At 37.9% G+C, this 21,374-nt stretch overlaps 1 protein-coding gene across 1 annotated transcript in view; it reads left to right on the top strand.

Annotated features, from left to right (window-relative positions):
• Positions 1–21,374, top strand: part of TMEM26 (transmembrane protein 26) — a 63,611-nt gene that overhangs the window by 25,587 nt on the left and 16,650 nt on the right. Inside the window, exons 3-4 of the mRNA XM_052641338.1 lie at positions 5,511–5,624; positions 16,189–16,409. Coding sequence (XP_052497298.1) covers positions 5,511–5,624; positions 16,189–16,409 — 335 coding nt within the window. The remainder of the gene's footprint in view (positions 1–5,510; positions 5,625–16,188; positions 16,410–21,374) is intronic.

A 21,374-nucleotide genomic window follows, 5' to 3' on the forward strand; every position in this document is an offset into this window, starting at 1 on the left:
AAGATTTAAGAGTATTCATTAATAATCTGGGTTAGAGATCTTGTTCCTAACACTGCCCCTCCAATATGCTACAGTTTACATGGGGGTATACAATTTTGGTTTTATCCCTTGCAGTTTCAGTGAGTTACTGTACTAAGACTGGGCAGGGCTCTGTACGACAGACTGTTGTTCTTAGTCGCTCAGTCGTGCTGCACTCTGTGACCCCATGGATCCTAGCCTGCCAGGCTCCTCTGTCTGTGGAATTTTTCAGGCAAGAATACTGGAGTGAGTTGCCATTTCCAACTCCAGGGAATCTTCTGGACCCAGGGATTGAACCCATGTCTCTTGCATCTCCTGCACTGACAGGTGGATTCTTTACCACTGAGCCACCTGGGAAGCCCCATGGCAGTATCTTAGAGTGAAGTGAATCAGAAAGAGAGGAAAAATATCATATATTAATGCATATATGTGGAATTTGGAAAAAACATTAGTATAGATGATCTTATTTACAAAGCAGAAATAGAGACACAGACAGAGAGAACAAACATGTGGATACCAAGGTAATGGAGGGTGGGTGGGATGAACTGGGAAATTAAGATTGTTGTATATACACTATTGATACTATGTACAAAATAGATAACTAATGGATCACTAATGAGAACTTACTGTATAATTCAGGGAACCCTACTCAGTGCTCTGCTGCTGCTGCTGCTAAGTTGCTTCAGTCGTGTCTGACTCTGTGTGACCCCCTAGACGGCAGCCCACCAGGCTCCCCCGTCCCTGGGATTCTCCAGGCAAGAACACTGGAGTGGGTTGCCATTTCCTTCTCCAATGCATGAAAGTGAAAAGTGAAAGTGAAGTCGCTTAGTCATGTCCGACCCTCGGTGACCCCATGGACTGCAGCCCACCAGGCTCCTCAGTCCATGGGATTTTCTAGGCAAGAGTACCGAGGTGGGGTGCCATTGCCTTTGGTAACCTAAATGGGAAAGGAATTTGAAAGAGCTATATGTATATATATATACATATAGCTGATTCACTTTGCTGTACAGCAGAAACTAATACCATATTGTAAAGCAACTATACTCCAATAAAAATTAAAAAAAAAAAAAGAATGGGCAAGGCTCAATCGTCTAGCATCCTATAAAATGACATTTTCCCCTTTGGCCCAGGGGTAAAGAATCCATCTGCAATGCAGGAGCTGCAGGAGACATAGGTTTGATCCCTGGGTTGGGAAGACCCCTGGAGGAAGGTATGACAATCCACCGCAGTATTCTTGCCTGGAGAATCCCATGGACAGAGGAGCCAGGTGGGCAATAGTTCATAGGGTCACAAAGAGTCAAACACAACTGAAGCAACTTAGCACACATGCACAGGAACAACGAAAACAAAACTCCATCATCTGTGCCCTGCTATACAAACACTGTCAAACTCGGAAGGGTTATTTGAAATAGTCTGTTTTAAAATACAGGCTTTGCAGGTTATAGGAGATTCACTTCTGAGGTCCTAAGAGCTGTCTTAGTAAAATATGAATTTCATTCAAGTGCCCCAAAATAAGTGTAAAAGAGAGGAACCAGGGAACCCATGATCAGGAAGGGTATGCTATATATATTAAGACCACACTGACCTAGAAAAGAAACAGTGGCTTCCAATATGAGTCCCTAATCTATAAATAGAGGCACTGACTTAATTTTTTAAATTTCTTTAATTGGAGGATAATTGCTTGACAATGTTGTGCTAGTTTATGTTGTACAACAAGATGAATAAACTATAAGCAGACATATCCAGAGAAGGCAATGGCACCCCACTCCAGTACTCTTGCCTGGAAAATCCCATGGACAGAGGAGCCTGGAAGGCTGCAGTCCAGGGGGTCACTGAGGGTCGGACACAACTGAGCGACTTCACTTTCACTTTTCACTTTCATGCATTGGGGAAGGAAACGGCAACCCACTCCAGTGTTCTTGCCTGGAGAATCCCAGGGACGGAGGAGCCTGGTGGGCTGCCGTCTATGGGGTCACAAAGAGTCAGACACAACTGAAGTGACTTAGCAGCAGCAGCAGCAGCAGCAGCAGACTTATATCCTCTCCCTCCTGAACTTCCCTCCCATGCCTCTCCCCATCCCGCTCTAGAGAGATGTGCTGATTTTTCAGTGAATTACTTCTTATATGGGCAACCCTAGGTAGCAGGATCTAGGCTGGATTCAGCCACTGATTGTCATCAATGCTCCTATATGACACTGGAGTGGGGGCACTTTGTGCAGTCCATTGGACTGCAGCCTGGACTTCACATCTTCAGGGCTCAGGTTACAGGATTATGTTTTATAGATGAACTGTAGTTATGATATAATAATGTTGTATCTTTACTGGTAAAATCTGTGAGACTGTCACAGATTTCTTTGCTATAGAAGGTCACTTTATAGCAAAGTTAAGCCTCTGATACATGTTTCAGATATTCAAATCTTATCTGGAAAATGTTTGCTCAACATTTTAGGCACACAGAGGGGAGTTTAGTTCTGTGGACTAGTTTTGTGGAATTCCACAAGCATGTACCAATAATGTAGGCATGAAGAAGACATCTGTCTGCCTAAATCTCCTGTCTAAAGAATATTAATGTCAAAGGCTATCTCTATGTTTGTAGCAAAAGAATTTTTGTCACAGTAGATTGGTTGGTTCAAGTTACTACAGCTTTTAGGATATCAAGGGACTGTTTTAATTTCCTTACTACTTACTACTTTCAGGGGTACGAGAATAAGCTCTGGTGACTTGAATCACTTTTTTCACATCCAATTCTATGACAAGGTTATCATCCACAATAACAATTCATTTCCCCAAATGCTTTTATAGTAGAAAGCTCTGCACAGTCAATTGATATACAGGTCAAATCCCATTACAACAAATAGCATGCAACCAAAAACTCTCTTTTTAATAAAATAAAATAAAATAAAAGATGTTTGAGCCCCCAGGCAGTACCTCTCTAATTTTCACACTACAAAAAAAATTCGACCTTTAGTAGTAATGGATCTGACTCATTTTGACACTGAGAATTAAAATGAATGCCCAGATTGTGAATTGGGCAGGGTGGGCGGAGTTGGAAGTGGAAAAAAGTGAGAGAGAGATAAAAAAAGTATTAGAATTGCATTTAAAGAAATAAAAAATGTCAGAATAAAGGAAGGTACGGAAATTCTTAGTCTATTCATGTAGGAAATCTTGGTTACGATAATAATCATATCATACATTTTCATATAGTTCTTTATTTCAAACTATTTTCAGATACTTTTTTTCATTCATATACCCAGCAACTCCTTAAGTTAGACATGGTATGTAGATTTCTATGTTAGAGAATAGGAACCTGAAACTCAGCAAGGTTAAGTAATTTTCCCAAGGCCACACAGCTAATCAACAGCAGTTCTAGGGTTTAGAACCTGGGTCTTAACCCCTAGTTCATTAAATCACACTGCCTTTTTCAATAATGTGTTTTATGTTTTATAGGAATTTGCATCAATATCATCTGAATGTTTCATGATTGAAAAGGATAATTTAATTTGCTTTCACATTTTCCATTTACTCTGCACCCTAAACATTCTAACCTATGACTTGGCATTCGAAAAACATCCTGACCTATTTCATGATAACATTTCCCTTAGATGATCAATTCTGTACCTTCACTTCTGAATCTGACTGGGTATACATGAATGGAAAGAAAATGTTTGTGACAACAATTATGACCTTAACTCTTAGTCAAGTCTATTTATGAATTGGCACAGTTAAAGCAATGGAAATATTCTGGTCTTGAAGATGTCTGGTTTGAACCAAAGGAATGTTTTTGAAGCTTTTAAAGGTTTTCAGACATAGCCCATGAAAAAGTGACTTTCTGGCACCCAGATCATCCATGTAACTCACTTATATAATGCTGATTGTAAACAGTATTACTATAAAACCAATATAAGTCAGGTTAGGTCTTAGGAGTTTGTTCTGTGCAATCCAGTACAACTGCCACTTAAAATAAACTTGCATCAATTTATAACAAACAGAATTCTAAGAATGAACAGGGACTCAGGTCTTTATACCATAATATGAGCTACAAAGCCATTTGCCATCATGTTATCTTATGCTGCAGTACAGATGACTAATTTTTTAAAAAATAACAAGATGTCTATGGATTTTTAGTGATAAAAATGTGAAAAACATATCAAGGTCACCACTTTTAATATACAATCTGCTTTCATGCCTGCCAAGAAGTGTTCAAATATGTTTCCTATTGAACATTAGGTTCTTAGAGTCACAGAGCTCCTGCCATGAGGATTTGTTGCTTGGTTCAAAGATTTAATTTGTTATCTTCATTATCTTTTCTTGGAGCCTTAGCTATATATTAAAAAAAAAGTGTGCAAACAACTACATTTTTGCTCTTAGAGATATGGCACATGGCCATTTTTCTTAATTTTTCTTGTCATTTCACCCATAATACTAGTTGTTGTTATTGTTGTTTTTTCCATCCATAACACTAGTTGTTTTGATGGAAGGGGAAAAAAATAGCTTCTTGACAGACTTTCCTTTCTACTTTTCCAAGTAGCTCATAGTATGATCAATGAAGTATCCAGAATTAATTAAGAAAAATATACTTCTCAGTGATAGCATTAAAAAAAAAAATCTCTCTAAATCCAAATGTGTGATCATGGATGTGCAGTGGTGGTTGTGTTTGTGTGTGTGGGTGTGTGTGTGTGCACTTCAAATGTATGTTGGCTCTGCAGATTTTTTAAAAAATCAGTCTGTTTTTTTAATGAGTTTGTGAAATAATCATTGGCTACACTTACATTTTCAAGTGTCATACCTTTCCTCTCTTATGTACTTTTCTCTTTTCTTTCTCTACCTCAGATTCCCAGCTTCTGGTTGGATTAAAAATCACACATAGTAACATAAAGAAATTTACATGCAAAATGAAAGAATAAGGAGGGGGAAATGCCATTTATTTTAGGTCTATTGTTAACTTTTCTATAAATCTAAATTGGCTTCTAGAGTGATGTAAAATGTATATGTTGATGGGTAGATATGTTATCATTTTTGGGGGGTTGTTACAGTGCTTAACAGACATGATTGAAAGTAACTGAATTACCTACATCAGCAAAATGGTATTTTAAATAAAGAGGCTCTGAACAAGTAATAAAATCGTTGAATGAATGCTTTGACCAGGATCATACATGCTTTCATTGGTTGTTGGTTTGTTTTATAATTGTTCCATGATTTAAGAAAGGGACCCCAGAGATCAATTCATAAATTCTACAGCTCTCCACAGTGAACTTAGAGCATCTACAGCCTCATAGACTTGTGGGAAAATGAGACATGTATAGTTGATTTTTTTCTCATATTAACTTAAAAGTGTTTTCTACCTCAAGGCTATATTCTGATTTTTGAAAATGTTTATGCATACTACAGAAACTTCACATCTTTGCTCATACTCTGTTAGATACACTGAAGCCATCTTAAATGCTGCCTACTGTGATATTTTCTGATACATTGCTTTTTAAAAATACTTCTTAGTATTGCAGTGGCCAATCTGGAGGATTGTCACAGAATACCAGCAGAAAAGAAGACTTCAATCAAACTCTCTTGTCAGCTGAACATACCAACAGAGCAGATGATCTCATTGAGACGGTGAGAGCTTTCTCCTTGTATGGTAAGGGATCTAACAAATCACCTTTTCACTTGGTGAGAATACCACTTTCTATACCTTTCAGCTCATTCTTCCCTAGGGAAATTCGCCAATTGTTTGGCTCAGAAAGTCACAAGATAATTGTATTTTGAACTATTATTGAACATATTTAACAAGCCTAATGGGCATATATATTTATATGCATTAATAAATATATTTAACTTGCAGTATTAAGGAACCTTTAACACTTAGATCAGATGACCTATGTACAAAGAGAGATACAGACAATTGTGAAGGAATGATATAATGAAAAGATTGGGATCTGCCCTATATATATTTTTTTAATTAATTTAGTTTTTAATGAAGGATAATTGCTTTACAGAATTTTGTTGTTTTCTATCAAACCTCAACATGAATCAGCCAGAGGAATACATATATACCCTCCCGTCTGAAACTCCCTCCCATCTTCCTCCCCATCCCACCCCTCTAGATTGATATAGAGCCCCTGACTGAGTTTCCTGAGCCATACAGCAAATTCTCCTTGGCTATCTATTTTACATATGATAATGTAAGTTTCGATGTTACTCTTTCCATACATCTCACCCTCACTTCCCATCTCCCTATGTCCATAACTCTATTCTCCATATCTGTTTCTCCATTGCTGTCCTATAAATAAATTCTTCAGTACCATTTTTCTAGATTCTATATATATGCATTAGAATATGATATTTATCTTTCTCTTTCTGAATTACTTCACTCTGTATAATAGGTTCCAGGTTCATCCACCTCATTATAACTGACTCAAATGTGTTTCTTTTGTGGCTGAGTAATATTCCACTGTATATATGTACCACAACTTCTTCATCTGTCCATGGACATCTTGGTTGCTTCCATGTTCTAGCTACTGTAAACAGTGCTGCAGTGAACATGTGTCTTTTTCAGTTTTGGCTTCCTCAGGGTATATGCCTAGGAATGAGATTGCTGGGTCATATGGTGGCTTTATTTCTAGTTTTCTAAGGAATCTCCATACCATCTTCCATAGTGGCTGTATCAATTTACATTCCCACCAACAGTGCAAGAGCATTCCCTTTTCTCCACACCCTCTCCCAGCATTTATTGTTTGTAGACTGTTTGATGATGGCCATTCTGACCAGTGTGAGGAGATATCTCCTTGTAGTTTTGATTTGCATTTCTCTAATAATGAGGGATGTTGAGCATCTTTTCATGTGTTTGTTAGCTATCTGTATGTCCTCTTTGGAGAAATGTCTGTTTAGGTCTTTTTCCCATTTTATGCTTGGGTTGTTTGTTTTTCTGGGATTGAGTTGTATGGGCTTCTTGTATATTTTGGAAATTAATCCTTTGTCAGTTGTTTCATTTGCTATTATTTTCTCCCATTCTGAGGGCTGTCTTTTTACCTTGCCATATAGTTTCCTCGGCTGTGCAAAAGCTTTCAAGTTTAATCAGGTCCCACTTGTCTACTTCAGTTTTTATTTCCGTTACTCTAGGAGGTGGGTCATAGAGGACCTTGCTTTGATTTATGTAGTCGAGTGTTCTGCCTATGTTTTCCTCTAAGAGTTTTTATAGTTTCTGGTCTCACGTTTAGGTCTTTAATCCCTTTTAAGTTTATCTTTGTGTATGGTGTTAGAAAGTGTTCTAATATCATTCTTTTACATGCAGCTGTCTAGTTTTCCCAGCACCATTTATTGAAGAGGCTATCTTTGCCCCATTGTATATTCTTGCCTCCTTTGTCAAAAATAAGGTATCCATAGGTGCATGGGTTTATTTATGGGCTTTCTTTCTTGTCCCATTGGTCTATATTTCTGTTTTTGTGCCAGGACCACACTGTCTTGATGACTGTAGCTTTGTAGTATAACCTGAAGTCAGGAAGGTTGATTCCTCCAGCTCCATTCTTCTTTCTCAAGACTGCTTTGGCTATCTGGGGTCTTTTATGTTTCCATATGAATTGTGAAATTTTTGTTCTAGTTCTGTGAAAAATGCCGTTGATAATTTGATAAGGATCACATTGAATCTGTAGATTGCATTTGGTAGTATAGTCATTTTGACAATATTGATTCTTCCTACCCAAGACCATGGAGTAGCTCTCCATCTGTTTATGTCATCTTTGATATCTTTCATTAGTGTTTTATAATTTTCTGTGTACAATTCTTTTGTCTCCTTATATACGCTTATTCCTAGATATTTAACTCTTTTTGTTGCAGTGGTGAATGGGATTGATACCTTAATTCCTCTTTCTGATTTTTCATTGTTAGCATATAGAAATGCAAGTGATTTCTGTGTATTGATTTTGTACCCTGAAACTTTGCTAAATGCACTGATTAGCTCTAGTAATTTTCTGATACTATCTTTAGGGTTTTCTATGTACAGTATCATGTCATTTACAAACAGTGAAAGCTTTACTTCTTTTCCAATCTGGTTGCTGCAGCTAGGACTTCCCAGAACTATGTTGAATAATAGTGGCGAAAGTGTATATCCTTGTCTTATTCCTGATCTTAGGGAGAATACTTTCAGTTTTACACCATTGAGAATAATGTTTGCTATAGGCCTATCATATATGGCCTTTACTATGTTGAGGTAGGTTCTTTCTATGCCCATTTTTGGAAGAGTTTTAATCATAAATGGGTGCTGAATTTTGTTAAAGGCTTTTTCTGCATCTATTGAGATGATCATATGGTTTTTATCTTTCAATTCGTTAATATGGTGTATCACATTGATTGACTTCTATATATTAAAGAATCCTTGCATCCCTGAAATAAACCCAATTTGACCATAGTGTATGAGCCTTCTGATGTGTTGCTGAATTCTGTTTGCTAAAATTTTGTTAAGGATTTTTGCATCTATGTTCATCAGTGATATTGGCCTGGAGTTTTCTTTTTTTGTGTTGTCTTTATCTGGTTCTGGTATCAGGATGATGTTGGCCTCGTAGAATGAGTTTGGAAGTGTTCTTTCCTCTGCAATTTTTTAAAAGAGTTTTAGAAGGATAGGCATTAGCTCTTCTCTAAGTATTTGATAGAATTCTCCTGTGAAGCCCTCTGATCCTGGGCTTTTGTTTCTTTGGCAGATTTTTAATCAAAGCTTCCATTTCAATGCTTGCAGTTGGGTTGTTCATAATTTCTATCTCTTCCTGGTTCAGTCTTGGAAGATTGAACTTTTCTAACACTCTATCCATTTCTTCCAGGTTATCCATTTTATTGCCATATAGTTGTTCATAATAGTCTCTTATAATCCTTTGTATTTCTACATTGTCTGTTGTAACCTCTCCTTTTTCATTTCTAATTTTGTTGATTTGATTCTTCTCTCTTTTCTTCTTGATGAGTCTGGCTAAAGATTTGTCAATTGTGTTTATCTTCTCAAAGAAACATCTTTAAGTTTTATTAACCTTTAATAGTGTTTCATTCTTTATTTTTCATTATTTCTGCTCTGATCTTTATAATTTCTTTCCTTATACTAATTTTGGGTTTTTGTTTTTTGGTTGTTGTTGTTCTTCTTTTTCCAGTGGTTTTAGGTGTAAAGTTAGGCTGTCTATTCAGTGTTTTTCTTGTTTCTTGAGGTAGGATTATGTTACTATAAACTTCCTCTCAGAACTGATTTTCCTGCATTTTGTAGGTTTTGAGTTGTCATGATTTATTGTTATCTGTTTCTAGAAATTTTTTGATTTCCCTTTGATTTCTTCTGTAATCTGTTCATTGTTTTTTAATGTGTTGTTTAATCTCCATGTGTTTGTGTTTCTTACAGCTTTTTTCTTGTAATTGACATCTAGCTTCATAGCACTGTGGTTGGAGAAGATGCTTGATACGATTTCAATTTTTTTTAATAACTGAGGTTTGATCTTGATTTGACTCAAGATGCGGTCTATCCTGGAGAATGTTCCATGTGCACTTGAGAAGGTATTCTGCATTTTGATGGAACGTCTTGAAGATATCAATGAGATCCATCTCATCTAATGTATCATTTAAGACTTGTGTTTTCTTATTAATTTTCTGTTTTGATGATCTGTCCATTGGTGTGAGTGGGATGTTAAAATCTCCTACTATTACTGTGTTACTGTCAATTTCTCCTTTTATGTCTGTTAGTATTAAGGTGCTCCTATGTTGGGTGCATAGATATTTACCAATGTTCTGTCTTCCTCTTGGACTGATCCTTTGATCACTATGTAGTGTCCTTCCTTGTAGCTTGTAATCTTTAAGGTCTATTTTGTCTGATATGAGGACTGCTACTCCAGCTTTCCTTTGCTTCCTATTTGCATGGGATATATTTTTTTTTCCATCCTCTCACTTTCAGTCTATATGTGTCCTTAGGTCTGATGTGGGTTTCTTGTAGACAGAATATATATGGGTCTTGCTTTTGTAGCCATTCGGCCAGTCTGTGTCTTTTGCTTGGAGCATTTAATCCATTTATATTTAAAGTAACTATTGATATATATGTTCCTATTGCCATTTTCTTAATTCTTTGGGGATGGTTTTGTAGATCTTTTTTCTTCTCTTGTGTTTCTTGACTATTTAATTCCATTTAACATTTGTTGTAAAGCTGGTTTCCTGGTACTGCATTCTCAACTTTTGCTTATCTGAAAAGCTTTTTATTTCTCCATCAATTTTGAATGAGATCCTTGCTGGGTACAGTAATCTTGGTTGTAGATTTTTTCCTTTCAGTGCTTTAACTATATCTTGCCATTCCCTTCTGGCCTGCAGTTTCTGCTGAAAGATCACCTGTTAAGCATATGGGGTTTCCCTTGTATGTTACTGGTTGCTTCTCCCTTGCTGTTTTTAATATTCTTTCTTTGTGTTTAGTCTTTGTTAGTTTGATTAGTATGTGTTTTGGTGTGTTTCTCCTTGGGTTTATCCTGTATGGGACTCTTTGTGCCTCTTAGCTATTTCCTTTTCCATGCTGGGGAAATTTTCAACTATAATCTCTTCAAAAATTTTCTCATACCCTTTCTTTTTCTCTTCTTCTTCTGAGAACCCTATAATTTGAATGTTTGTGTGTTTGGTGTTGTCTCAGAGTTCTGAGACTATCCTCAGTTCTTTTCATTCCTTTTACTTTGCTCTGCTGTTCAGATGTTATTTCCACCATTTTATCTTCCAGCTCACTGATTCATTCTTCTGCTTCAGATATTCTGCTAGTGATTCCTTCTAGAGTATTTTTAATTTCAGTTATTGTGTTGTTTGTCTCTTATGTTTTTTCTTTAATTCTTCTAGGTCTTTGTTAATTGATTCTTCCATTTTCTCCATTTTAAGGTTTTTGATCATCTTTAGTTTCATTATTCTGAATTCTTTTTTCAGGTAGTTTGCCTGTTTCCTCTTCATTTATTTGGATTTTGTGTTTCTAGTTTTTTCCTGTATTTGTGTAGTATTTCTCTGCCTTCTCATTATTTATTTATTTATTTTTTAACTTATTGTGTTTGAGGTCTCCTTTTCCCAGGCTTCAAGGAAAGTTGAATTCCTTCCTTGAAGAAAGCTGGATTCTATCTTCCTTTTGGTTTCTGCTCTCCTAACACTGGTCCAGTGGCTTGTGTAAGTTTCATATAGGGTGAGATTTGTATTGAGTTTTTGTTTGTTTTTCCTCTGATGGGCAATGCTAAGTGAGGTGGTACTCCTGTCTGCTGATGATTTGGTTTGTAGTTTTGTTTTTTTCATTATTTAGATGAGGCATTCTGCACAGGGTGCTACTGGTGGTTGGGTGATGCTGGGTCTGGTATTCAAGTGGTTTCATTTGTGTGAGTTCTCACTATTTGATACTCCCTAGGGTTAGTTCTCTGGTAGTCTAGGGTCTTGGAGTCAGTGTTCCCACTCCAAAGGCTCAGAGTGGTCAGGAGCAAAGATTCCACAAGTGGTTTGTTATGGCATTAAGTAAGATTAAAACAAATATCCAAAAATGAGAAACCGGAGATGAACCCCAGACAAATGGTAGTTACAGAATCAGGCAAATAATAATTAAAATAATGGAATATACATATACACCCATGAGAAAAGTCAAAACAGTCCAACAAAAATAAAGTACAGTAGATTGATCCAGCAAACAAAGGAAATCAAAAATTATATTTACTACTTAAGAACAAAACTAAGTAAAGCACAAACTGGAAAGCAAAATTAAAGCAAGGTGCCAAGTGGGGAATAAAGCAGTGAGAGCAAAACTAACAAATATGTTGAGAGGAAAGGAATGAAAGAAAAAAAAGAAAGAATAGATATGCAAATTTAAATAGACATAGATGGAGGAGATTTATACACATTAAAGATTAATTGCAAGGGGAAGAGACCAGTAGGACAGGCAAACAAAGGAATATATAGAAAAAATATAGTTTTTAAAAAATTAAAAATTGCAATTATAGAAAAGAGAAAAGGAAAAAAAAAAGAAAACAGAAGAGAGAAAATAGAGAAAATAAAAGGAAACTCCTCAGAACTGCAAAAGCCCCATGTAGAGGCAGAGGTTTAGAACAATAAAAATGTGACTGAATGTACATGTATACATATACACTCATAAGCAAAATAAAAATAGTCCAGCAAAAATAAAGTACAATATATTGACCTGGCAAACTAAGGAAACCAAAAATTTTATCTACCAGAACAAAACTAACTAAAGCAAAAACTGGAAAACAAAACTAAAGCAAGGTGCCAACTGGGGAATAAAGCAATGAAAATAAAACTAACAAATATGTTGAGAGGAAAGGAGAGAAAGAAAAGAATGAAAGAATAGATATGCAAAGTTAGAGGTAGATAAGGAAGATTTATATTTGTTAAAGATTAACTGTAAGGGGAAAAGAACAGTAGGAAAAGCCAACAAAAGACTAAATGTAGAAAAAATAATGTTTAAAAAACTAAAAATTAAAATTAAAAAAAGAGAAACATAAAAAAGGAAAACTCCACAGAACTGCAAAAGCCCAACATACAGGCAGAGGTTTATAACAACAATAAAAAAATGTGACTGAGGGAAAAAAAAAAGCTCAACGCCTAATTGGATTTCATAGTGCCAATAACATTGACAACTACAACAGAGGGGGGAAAATGGGGGGAAAATCTAAAAGAATCAAAAGAACAAGTCAAAAAATAAGAATAAATAAGAATAATACATATTTTCCTTGAGTCACGGCAGTCAGAGTCCTTTCCCTCACTGGGAGACACAGTCCACCTCACCTCCCTAGGATGCCCTCCAACACCGCGCTTGCTGATCTCTGGACCTGCTGTGGGGGCCGCTCAGATTCTGCTCTGGTCCTACTCTTGTGTGTTCTTGCCTCCAATGTCCACAGCTATTAGAACTAGTGTGTTTTCTTTTGTGGGAGCTCTCAATGACCTTTTATATATTCCACAGGCACACAGTCTGCCTAGTTGATCATGTGGATTCAATCTGCAACTTGTACAGCTGGTGGGAAGGTTTTTGGGTCTTCTGCCTTAGCCCCACTGCCCCTGGGGTTCGATTGTGGTTTTATTTCCACCTCTACATGTGGGTTGTCCACTGCGGTTTGCTCCTGAGCCTGCCCTGGAGGACTTGGGTTTGCCCCTGTGAGGGCCAGGTGTGGAGGCGGCAGCTGCTTGGGTTGCAGGGGTTCTGGCAGCACCAGGTACTCAGGGGAGTTGGTGGCTAGGGCAGCAGGAAATACAGTACTCTAGAAGGGTATGGCAACCAGTATTGGCCAATACGCTCCAGTATTCTTGCCTGGAGAACGCCCCTGTCTGACAGAGAAGCCTGGCAGGCCGCAGTCTACAGCGTTGCAAAGAGTCAGACACAACCAAAGTGAACCTGTGTGCATAGACACAAGACTCTTTGCCTGTGGCACCTCTGCCCCAGTGAGAGCTGAGCATGAAGGTGGCACCACTGCTTGTCTTGTGGGGACCCTGGCAGTGCCAAGTGTGCAGGAACATGGACTGCCTCCGCCACAGGAGTTATGGCCCTATCAGAGTCTGTTTCCAAGCCTCTTGTAGCTGGCAATCGATCAGAAGGCCTCTTTGGCCAGTCTTTCTCTGTAGCTCCAACCGTTGAGGTACTTAGAAGGCTCCCTTGCCTGGGGTCCTCCTCTGTAGTTCAGTGCATCAGGCACATAGAGAGGGGCCCCCTGGCTGGAGTCCTACTCTAGACTGGCACATCAGTCACTTAAAAGAGCACCCTCGGTGGGGTCCTACTCTGTAGTTCAGTGCACTAGGCTTTAGAATGGGCCAGCATCTCTACTGTTCAGCTGCGGATGCTGGCTTGTGGGAAGAGAGAGGCTACAGTGATGGCTCCGCCCAGTATGCATGACTCAGCAGCATTGCCTTGCTTACATGGCTGCCTGACTTTCCTCTACTGGCATTTCCCATCAGGATCTCCTCCCTCACATACCCTCACTCCATCTTTCTCAGTCAACAGCAGTCCTTGCCCTGGGATTGCTCCACAATCCCTAAACTCCAGCTCCCAGCTGCTGCGCATGCAGGGGGACCAGCATCCCTGTCTGGGGTATGTATGGCTGCAGCAAGGACTGTCTGATTCTCTTTCCATTTAGGCTACCACAGATCAGCTGTTTCACTCTCAGCCTTAAATGTTTCTCCTCTGACTCAGACAGTTGCCCCTGTGGGGATTGGGTGACCCCTGCTTCAGTTCCCCCATCCCCTGAGTGCAGGTCCCATCCTACTAACACTCCTGTTTCTGCCCCTAGTTCTTCATCCTACTGAGTTTTGCATGGTTCTGTATATTCTTTTCCTCTTGTCAGGTCCTCCTGTCTGCTCTCAGCTGGTGCTCTGCGTGCACTTCTGTGTCTGAAAGTGTATTCCTGATACAGCCATGGAGAGAGATGTACTGTCCACTTACTCCTCTGCCTTCTTGATCTCCTCTGCCCTTTATATTTTTAGGTGCTTATATTGACAATAGGGAAGGTTTTCAGCCAAAATAGAATCTCTTCTTTGTTCTCCCCATGTTTGATATTTGGCAAACTAACTATGGCCTATGAGAGACTCAAGACCAAGGCCCCTTTCACTGAACCATGTTTCCAATAGTAAGATAGGCTATTGATTCTGTTGAGCTTAACAGAACTAGTTTTGGGTTCTAATTCAACCTTCAATCACAGCTTACTCATGTCACTTTTAACAAATCAATCTCACCGTCTCTCAGTTCATCATCTGGTAATTGAAAACATTAATATTTACCCTGCTAGCATACATTCCTATATCCTAGGTGGCTCAGTGGTAAAGAGGAGTGCCAAGCAGGAGACACAGGTTCAATCCCTGTGTCAGGAAGATCCCCTGGAGAAGGAAATGGCAAACCACTCCAGTATTCTTGCTTAGGAAATTCCATGGACAGAGGAACCTGGTGGTCTACATTCCATGGGGTTGTGAAAGAGTCAGACGTGATTTAGCAACTAAACAGCAACTACTACAACATGCATCCTATAAGAATCAAATAAGATGTTTGGAAAGACTCATGAGTGTTTCCCTGGTGGCACACTGGTAAACAGTCCTCCTGCCAACACAGGAGCCAAGGGTTTGATCTCTGGGTGGGGAAGATGCCCTGGAGGAAAAAATGGTAACCCACTCCAGTATTCTTGCCTGGAAAATCCCATGGACCAAGGAGGCTGGAGGACTACAGTCCATAGAGTCGCAAGGGCATCAGACATGACTTAGGGACTAAACATCAGCAATGGGAAGAGTCATAGAAGACATATAATGAAATGTGCAAATGAAAGATTATTGATCTTCTTGCATGGCTTCAATCAGGTTAGCATACAGACGTATTTTTCTCTCGCGTCACCTTTACATTTTACCTCAGCAAGTGATCAAGAGGGGTAAATAAATTTGTAGAAATATAGTTAAGTCACTTGTATAAGTCAGTTGGAATCACTGTCCATCCACTGGAGAGCTACACCCCTGTAGTCCTTAGAAGATCATAACCTATAAGGCCAATAAGATATTGAACACTAGATGTTAAGTGGGCAAGAGATAGTATTTGGAATACATGAATGGGATGGAAATTTTCTCCAGAGTCCAAGAATAAGGGCAGAAGAAATTTGGTTGCTTGCTTATATTTAATAATAAATGTTCAGAATAAAAATAACCTTATAATTCTTCTGTTTCTTTTAGGTAATAAACATATATTTTCTCCTTTGATAGTGTTTTAAAGCAATAAAAATCAAAGGAGAAGGTCTGTACCATGCTGAAAATATTACCGGATTAGTAAATTCAAATTTGAAATCTATAAAAATATAGGAACTTTAAAATTTTAATATGGAATTTAAAAAATGTTGCGATATGTTATACTTATTACAGAGACTGATGAAATAATATGAGAAATTGTCTGTGAAAAGTTACAAAATTAGCATTTAAAATATAAGTACAACCTCACTAGTAAGTAAAACATTTAAATTACTTTCAGTTATAAGGCTGCCCCATTTTAAAGAGACATTAGCATTTGTTTCTTTTTTAAAAGACTGTTCAGCTAAAAAGAGTTTTACTTTCTTTGGTAAATGAAGAATTATTTTCTGGAAATGCTCTTCCACAAAAGCTGACTCTTCATTGAAAACCATGGTGAAAAAGGCCTTTCTAAAGTTCTAGTTCATAACTCCTCTGTCTGCATAACATTTCTGTTAAACAGGCCAAAGTTTTTGTAAATAACTTATCTACAGTATGTGAGAAAGTCTGGACTTTGGGACTCCATCAGACATTCCTTCTAATGCTAATAATTGGAAGATGGCTTCTCCCCATTGGAAGTGGGATCACTCGGGATCAACTCTCTCAACTTCTCCTTATGTTTGTGGGGACAGCTGCTGACATATTGGAATTCACAAGTGAGACCCTGGAAGAAGAAAATGTGAGGTAAGTAGGCCCTGCAATGAAAAGACCTTCTTTTCAAGGTCAGGCCCACACACCTGCTTTTTCATTCTATTATTTATATTTTGCATTAATAAAGCTTTTTCAGTATATCATATATCCAGTGGTAGAATCATAGAATTTGTTGCTGTTCAGGTATATATTAACCAGTACCCCAATGTGCACAGACACACATACACACACATATATACATGTATACACATATCTGGGTTTCCTATATGGCTCTAGTGGTAAAGAACCTGCGTACCAATGCAGGAGGCATAACAGATGCCCGTTCGATCCTTTGCTGGGGAAGATCCCCTGGCTAAGGACACAGCAATCCACTCCAGTCTTCCTTGCCTGGAGAATCCCATGGACAGAGGAGCATGGCAGGCTATAGTCCATCGGGTTGTAAAAAGTTGCACATGACTGAAGGGATCCAGCATGCACGCATGCATATACATATATATATATATATATATATATAATTGTATGTATCACATATATGTGCTATGTACATATGTAGAAGTTGTATATGAATATGTAAATAAAGTTGTGTGTGTGTGTGTTAGTCACTCAGTTGTGTCTGACTGAATACGTAAAGGACGTTGCTGCTACAGAAAAAAGGCTGATAATATTTCCCATGGGTAAGAACAGAGAAGCTCTGCCTATTTGCATGACCACAGGTTAGGTGAAGCCATGGTTACTTGAAAACCATCCCTGGCTCCCCTTTCACATGCTCAAGTGTCCAGGAATGTAGGCAACCTTAAGTGTCTCTTGCAGAGCAGAGCTACTATTCCAGGAAAGTACCTCAAGGAGGCATGGAGGACTCTCTCCCCTAGCTGACTGAGGAATTTATATTCCCTGGTGTGAATGGAGAATGGCGCAGATTAGGTTTTATTTTCCTAAATTTTATTTTTAATCAGTTCTGTTCAAAGTGCCCAAAGGCTATCTGGTGTAGATGCCTATAAATTAAAACTTATTGAGTTGGTACTTTTATTTTTGCCACAAGCAAATAAACCCAGAATCCGTGATCACATCTGTTTATGGAACACTTTCTTACCTTTAGGGATTTAAGTCTCAGTGCCTGAATGTACTTTCAGCTCAGGTTGTTATGCACTATGCTATAAAAATAAATTGCAATGAGGCTGGCTTTTAATGCTACCGTTTACTTTATGCTATGTTTCTCAAATAACGAAACATAAAGCTGAGCAAAATACACTAACCTACTGAGTAAACTTAATATCCCAATTATAGTACAAAGTGTATCATTATCAGAGGTTACCTTTATATGATCATTTCCTGTTCCATTTATACTGTTTTCTCATATCTTAAGTAGATATAGAATTTTAAAAAGAATCTAGTCTAAGTTGATCCATTGTCCTCAAAATGCCAATTTTATTTTTTAAAGAATATTTACTTAGTTTGCTGTGCAGGGTGTTAGTTGCAGCATGCAAACTCCTAGTTGCAGCCTATGGGATCTAGTTCCCTGACTAGTGATTGAACCAGGCCCCTTGCATTGTGAGCAAGGCGTCATAGCCAATGGACCACCAAAGAAGTCCCGAAAATGTTGATTTTAGCTTTGTGGCTTTAATACCTTACATGTGGCCAGTGCTTTACATTGTGTAACATATTTTCAGACATATTAGAATATTTATAATACAGTGAGGTTACAAGAAAAACATTTAAAAATCATGACCAAGCATATAAAAACAATAAAAAACTACAGGCACCACACAATTGACTATACCTATGGGGCTTCCCAGGTGGCACAGTGGTAAAGAATCCACCTGCCAATGCAGGAGATGCAAGAGACACAGGTTCAGTCTCTGGGTTGGGAAAATTCCCTGCAGGAGGAAGGGGCAACCCACTCCAGTATTCTTGCCTGGAAAATCCCATGGACAGAGGAACCTGGCGGGCTACAGTCCCTGAGGTTGCAAAGGGTCAGACACGACTGAGCACGTGCACACACGCACACACACACACACACACACACACACACACACAGAGCTATACCTACATAGAAATAAACACATAAATGCCAAATATCTAGTGAGATCCAAGGGATATGAGGTAGAAGAGGGGGAAGTTCAGGGAGGAATACGTTTTGAGGGACTCATCTGATCTTTCTCACATCTAAAGACGGTTTTATGGCTATCTTAATGCTCAAATGTTTTAGGCCCATCCACAAGTGACAGCAAGAGGCATTTTATAGACCAGTTTGCCAATAGATGTTGAATATTAAATATGTTAATGACTAAAATGTCGATCGTCCAAGGCAATTGAAAAAACACTCTGAAAGTCATGAGAGATCATTCATTCACCAACTCTTGACTGATTATGTAGTGTGGGCCAGAAGTGTGCTACTGGAGATTGGGGAGCTAATAGGGACCAAGTGATGAACCAAAGGATACACAATCCTGTCCTCACCCAGGTAATTTCAATTCAGCATTTTCTTCCCCCACCTGCACATTCATCTGAGTGTTTTATAAATCATTTTATTCATTCTAAACTTACACCAGTCCTGAGAATAGAATGGAATCAACGCTGCTCAGGTTATTGTTTTTCAATTTCTTTTTGGGTTTCATGATCTCAAATGAAATCATTTTATTTGTAATGTAACTGCATTGTATTAGAGACCGTCTGTGGTTTCCACTGCACTCCTGCATATCTCACAACGCAAAGCCTCCAAAATCAAGGCCCAGAAAGAACTGAGAGTTTTTATTCCCACCTAAGGCCCACCTCCCAAGTTTGACTTCATCTCAGGTTCCATACTGTTAAGAATAAACACTGCAGATTGCCATGTTTTCAAAGGAAAGACAAACTCTCTCACTGCAGCATAGCTTTCCCTTTTGGCCTCAAAAAGACAATCATAAAGCATAAATTTAGTGTATATGTAAAGGATGTTTCCATGTAATATAGAAAAGAGGGTTACTTCATTATAACCTACTTAGCATCACTTACTATTACAACATTTTCTTTTCTTTTTTATTTTATTCTGTAATTTGAGCTGACAGGTTTAGGAGAAAACCTGCAATGATGTCTATATCATAATGATGTCTACCTCTCTTTCCTGCATCCTGGGTAATACCTCAAATCCAGTTTGTTTGTTTTTTTTAACCTAAATCAGTTTCCTTCCATATACCTACACAAAGTTCATCTTTCTGATTCTTATGAATTTGCATGGACTCATGAGATATTGCAAGTTTTTGGTAACAACTTCATTTTATACAACACAAATGCATCTGTTGTAATTCTATGGTTCAGTGATATTTTGAAATTTATGGATTTGTGTAACTATCACCAGAATCCATATTCCTTGTGTCCGTTTGCGGTCAATTCTCACTCCCACTGTCAGCTCTAGGCAAACACTGATATGCTTTATATCGCTATGGAAATTCCTTTTCTAGAAATTTTATGTAAATGGGATCATAAAGTGTATGGTCTTTGTGTCTGGCTCTTTCACATAGCGTAATATTTCAGTGATTCATTCCCATTGTTCATTGTATGGGTTGTCAAGCTCTGTTTTAATAGCTGACTAGTATCCTATGCATATACCACGTTTTATTTATCCATTCTGTAGTCAGTTTTCTTGCTATTGAAAATGATATTGCTAGGAACATTCAGTTACAAGCCTTTGTATGCATCTGTTTTCATTTCTCTTGTATATATATGTAGGAGTAGAATGACTCAATTTTATGCTAAGTACATGTTTAACTTTTTAAGAAACTGCCCAACTGTTTTGCAAAATGGCTATTTGTTATTGCTGTTGTTGTTGTTTAGTTGCTAAGTCGTGTCCAACTCTTTGCGATCTCCTGGAACTAGCCTACCAGGCTCCTCTGTCCATGGGATTTCCCAGGCAAGAAAACTGGAATGGGTTGCCATTTCCTTCTCCAGGGGATCTTCCCAATCCCAGGGATTGGACTCACATCTCCTGCATTGGCAGATGGATTCTTTTCCACTGAGCCAGCAGGGATGCCCCCCAAAGTGGCTATACCTATGTAAAAACACCCCCACCAGCAAGGTGTGAGAGTTCCATTTTCTCAACATCGTCACCAACACATTTTTTTCAGTGTTTATGATTATAACCACTGTAGTGGGCTCATAGTATTACTGGATTGTGTTTTTAATTTGCATTTTCTTAATGATTAATGAAGTGGAGTATCTTTCATGTGCTGATTAGCTTTTTATATATCTTCCTTGGTGAAAGTATCTGTTCAAATTTTTGCCCATGTTTCACTGGATTAAATTTTTACTGAGTTGTCTATATATTCTGGTTACAAGTCTGTTATTAGATACATAAATGTAAATATTTTTCCCAGTGTATAACTTTTTATTTTTTAATGCTGTCATTTGACGAACGGATTTTTTTTTAATTTTGATAAGATCCTATTTATCATTTTTTTCTTCTATGTAGGGCTTTGGGAATCATAGATTCTAAGAAATATTTTCCTCACGAAAAATTAGAACTATTTTTCTCTAATATTTTGACTTAATTTTTGTGTATCTTGAGGTAAGAGTCTAAGTTCATATTTTGTGTTATTTCATTTTGTGTTTTGGCATTGTTCCAGCTCTAATTTTTGTCCCAGCTGGGGCCAACTGTCTCAGCACCATTTGTTGGAAACATTATCCCTTCCCTATTAAAATGACTTGGCACTCCTTGTCAAAAATCAATTGACCACATATGTAAGGAGTTTTCCAGAACTTTCTATTGTGTGTCTATCTGCTCTGTGTGTCTGTCCTTATGCCAGTACCACATTACTGTGATTACTGACATTTTAGGATCAGTTTTGAAACTAGATATTCTTAAGTTCTCTAGCATTATTCTTTCAAAAAATTGTTCCGATTTTTCTAGATGCTTTGCAATTTCATATAAGTTTTATTATTAGCTTGTCAAATTCTAAAAAAAAAAAAATACTGCTGGAGTTTTAATAAGGATTGTATTAAATCTAAGCCTCGGGCTTCCCTGGT

Source organism: Budorcas taxicolor, chromosome 5 (assembly GCF_023091745.1).
Source record: "Budorcas taxicolor isolate Tak-1 chromosome 5, Takin1.1, whole genome shotgun sequence".
In the NCBI taxonomy this organism is placed as follows: domain Eukaryota; kingdom Metazoa; phylum Chordata; class Mammalia; order Artiodactyla; family Bovidae; genus Budorcas; species Budorcas taxicolor.